Below are 3,191 nucleotides of genomic sequence, written 5' to 3'. Positions count from 1 at the left end.
AAGATCTAGGCAACTTAAAAAAAGAAAATGAGGTGAGGGGGTGGATAAACCGGGAGCGGTAGGCGCGTGGGAGTGGCCCCAAGTTGGAAAAGATTCCAAACCCGAATGAGTGCCGGAGGGTCCTGGAACTATGTCCGTCCGTCCTTCAGTGCCCTCAGCCATCAAAATCTCCTGGCTCCTAAATTCTTCTATTATCGATTTGAGGTATAAAAAAAGGGGGAAACGGGGTCGATTGAAGCGGTAACGGGCAGTCGTCTCCGGAGCAAACACACCTCTCCGTGTCCTAACTCACATATCCCGAAGAAGAAAACGGAAATAATCATCATCATCATGCGCCCAGGCGGCGGCTAGCAGAAATGAATTGGGTTGTCACCCCCAAGGGCGAGCGAACTCGGGGCACGTCTCTCATCCAGAAGACAAGGGCGGCGGTCATTAAGGGTGCGGTGGCTGCGTGCTGAATCGGCGCGTGAGCCATCCGGACGAGCGAGCTTTCATCCCAGGAATTATTGTAGTGTGGGTGGAACGAGAGGTGGCCTTTAACGGCCCCCGGAGGCGGCGGTTGGATTGGTGGCCGGCGTGCCGCCCACGGCAGCCGCCGACTGGGCCGCCTTCTGTTTCAACATGGTCCAGTCGAACGTGTAATCGTATTGATGGTTGAGGGTACGAAAGAGAATACGGAACAACTGTCGTAGATACATGTAATCGGGGGCCTCCTCGAATCGCAGCCCACGGCAGTAGTTCAAATACATGGCGAATTCGGCGGGATAGGCTTTGCACAGGACCTCGACCGGGGTGGACATTTTCTTTTCGCTGATCTTCTCATACTTTTGTTTTTTGGTAGCGGCCTTGAGCCCCTGCCAAGGCAATGTGCTCCGGTTGAAGTACATGAGGACGTAGCCCAAGGATTCCATGTCGTCTCGACGGGATTGTTCGATGCCCAAATGGGCATTAATGGAGGCGTAACGGGCCGTGCCCGTCAAATTCTTGTCCTCACGGTAGCAAATATGCAAGCGGGTTCGATTGTCGCGGTACTTCTTGGCCAAACCGAAGTCAATGATGAAGAGCTTGTTACAGTGGCGACCGATGCCCATGAGAAAGTTGTCGGGCTTGATGTCTCGATGGATGAAATTCTTGTTGTGCATGAACTCAATGCGGCCAATCATCTGGTCAGCTAACATGAGCACGGTCTTCATGGTGAAACGGCGCGAGCAGAAATTGAAGAGGTCCTCGAGCGACGGGCCCAACAGATCCATGACCAAGACATTGTAGTCCCGTTCGGGGCCGTACCACCGGATGTGCGGAATTCCCACGCCCCCTTGCAAGATCTTGTACAACTTGGACTCGTACAACAACTGCGGGTGACGGGCCTTGAGACTCTCCAATTTCACGGCCACTTCCTCGCCATTCGTGATGTTGATGCCCAAGTAAATGTCGCCAAACGAGCCCGAGCCAATCTTCCGCACCAAACGGTATTTCCCGCCCACGATGAACTCCGAGCGGGACGAGGTCAAGGGCGCCGACGCCATCACGCCGCGTGTCCGGGGCAGCCCCGGGAAATCAGCCACGGGCGTGGGGGTGGGGGGGGCGCTACCGGTGGCGGTAGCGGTGGCACCACTAGCGGTCGCAACGACGGTGGGCGTGTCCGGGCCCGGCGGCCGGGTCTCCTCCAAGCCCAACGACCCGGTGGCGGGAGCGACAGCGATCACGGGCGCGAGTGAGGCCGTGTTGACAGACCCTCACGGGTGAAGCACCGCACCACCAGGGCCAAGGGTGCTAGCCCGCCAGCAAACCCGCACCCGCATACACACGCCCCCTCGAATCAACCACTTGGGGTCCAGTCACGCCTCCGGATCAGCCGCCAGCCCCCCGAGTTCCAGCACGCCAGTCAATGGGCCCAATGCCACCAATCGGTTATCCTGCGTCAATCCTCAGATCCCCCCCGTCCCAACCAAAGGCGTCCCACGGGTTACAATCGAGCCACCCGCCTCTCGCGTCCACCAATCAAGCAGCCAGCCAAACCGGTCAGGGGCGGGGCCGAAGGCGGAGGAGTGGCAACCAGGGGCGAGGTCGTCTAAGCGGGAAGAATCAAGGCAACGGCGGCCATTTTAGGTCCTCTCCTATTAGATGGACGACAAACTGGATCGACGAGTGATCTTTTCACACACCAGAATTGACTCACAGCCCATCAGGGTGACCACTGCTCCAGCTGGACTTTCCACTCAAAACAGGACCGGGACCCACCAGACCAGCCACTTCAGGCTGGAAATGGACTCGACCAGCCCAATCCTCAACTCAAAAAGAGGCAAATGAGAGACAAACATGCCCCCCAAACTAAGTCGAATATTTTCAGAATAACCCTGTTCAAAGACTTAGTTCAGAAGAAAAAAGCTGAATGGAGTTTGGGCCAGCTAGCGGCCATCACTCTGACGCACACTCATCCACTCTGTCCGAGGATCGTCAGCCAGCTGGCTAGGCTAGCCTCCGCGTCTGGCCCAGAACGGCACTATCATCTAGAGCCTGGCCTGGTCTGGCTGGTGGGTGGCCAGCTAACTGGGGTCCGTTTCCACGCGCTCTCCCCCTGGCTCAGGCTACCAGCTGGTCCTCGGTCGGATTTCTAACAGGGTTCAAAAGGAGGGACAAACTTGGGGGTCAATTGGACCCCGTCCCGTCAAATAGGTGGCCCAAGTACTCTATGAAAGGTTTTGTAGTTTTTCATCCCAGTTGTGTGGTTTTCTTGATGCCCTGCCGATCAAATTTTCGGTGGTTTGAATGGAACAGAAGTGAGGCAGCTGGACCCAAGTTGGGTGAAATTGGCGACACTGAGCAGGTCTGGCAAGCCTGCCATGAGTTTGGCTTGGAAATAACCAGCTGGTTTCCATGACAAAGCTTTAAACTTGGGTCTCTGTGAGGCCAGGGTTAGGCCAGGACCGATTTGTACTGTGGGCTCGGGCTTAGGATGACCATGGAAAATACTTCTCAACAAATATGCTCACTTTTTTAGGTTGTCTTGCGCCAAATTACTTTATTTCAACTGGTTTGGGAAATATTTGAGAGAAAATTCTAGTTGCTTCGTTTAGGCAGATCCCAATGTTTAACATTCTCGGTCGCATGTTATGCTTTAAATTTTGAGAAAAAAGATAGCTCTTCATAGCAATCTAGATTGACACCCCATGGTTGGCCCACTTTCAGTG

The 3,191-nt window shown here is 55.0% G+C and overlaps 1 protein-coding gene across 1 annotated transcript; it reads right to left on the bottom strand.

Annotated features, from left to right (window-relative positions):
• Positions 1-6: 6 nt before the first annotated feature.
• Positions 7-2,167, bottom strand: LOC131885178 (casein kinase I). The gene has a single exon (XM_059233128.1). It carries the CDS (start codon positions 1,524-1,526, stop codon positions 537-539), a length of 990 nt encoding a protein of 329 aa, XP_059089111.1. The 5' UTR covers positions 1,527-2,167; the 3' UTR covers positions 7-536.
• Between the last annotated feature and the right edge of the window lie 1,024 nt (positions 2,168-3,191).

The sequence above is a fragment of the Tigriopus californicus genome, chromosome 8 (assembly GCF_007210705.1).
Source record: "Tigriopus californicus strain San Diego chromosome 8, Tcal_SD_v2.1, whole genome shotgun sequence".
Classification (NCBI taxonomy): domain Eukaryota; kingdom Metazoa; phylum Arthropoda; class Copepoda; order Harpacticoida; family Harpacticidae; genus Tigriopus; species Tigriopus californicus.
The sequence above is the reverse complement of the archived record's forward strand: the minus strand, read 5'-3'. Positions and strand labels throughout refer to the sequence as shown.

Coding starts and splice junctions, on each gene's coding strand:
- LOC131885178 (XM_059233128.1), bottom strand. CDS start 1,526: ATGGCGTCGGCGCCCTTGACCTCGTCCCGCTCGGAGTTCATCGTGGGC.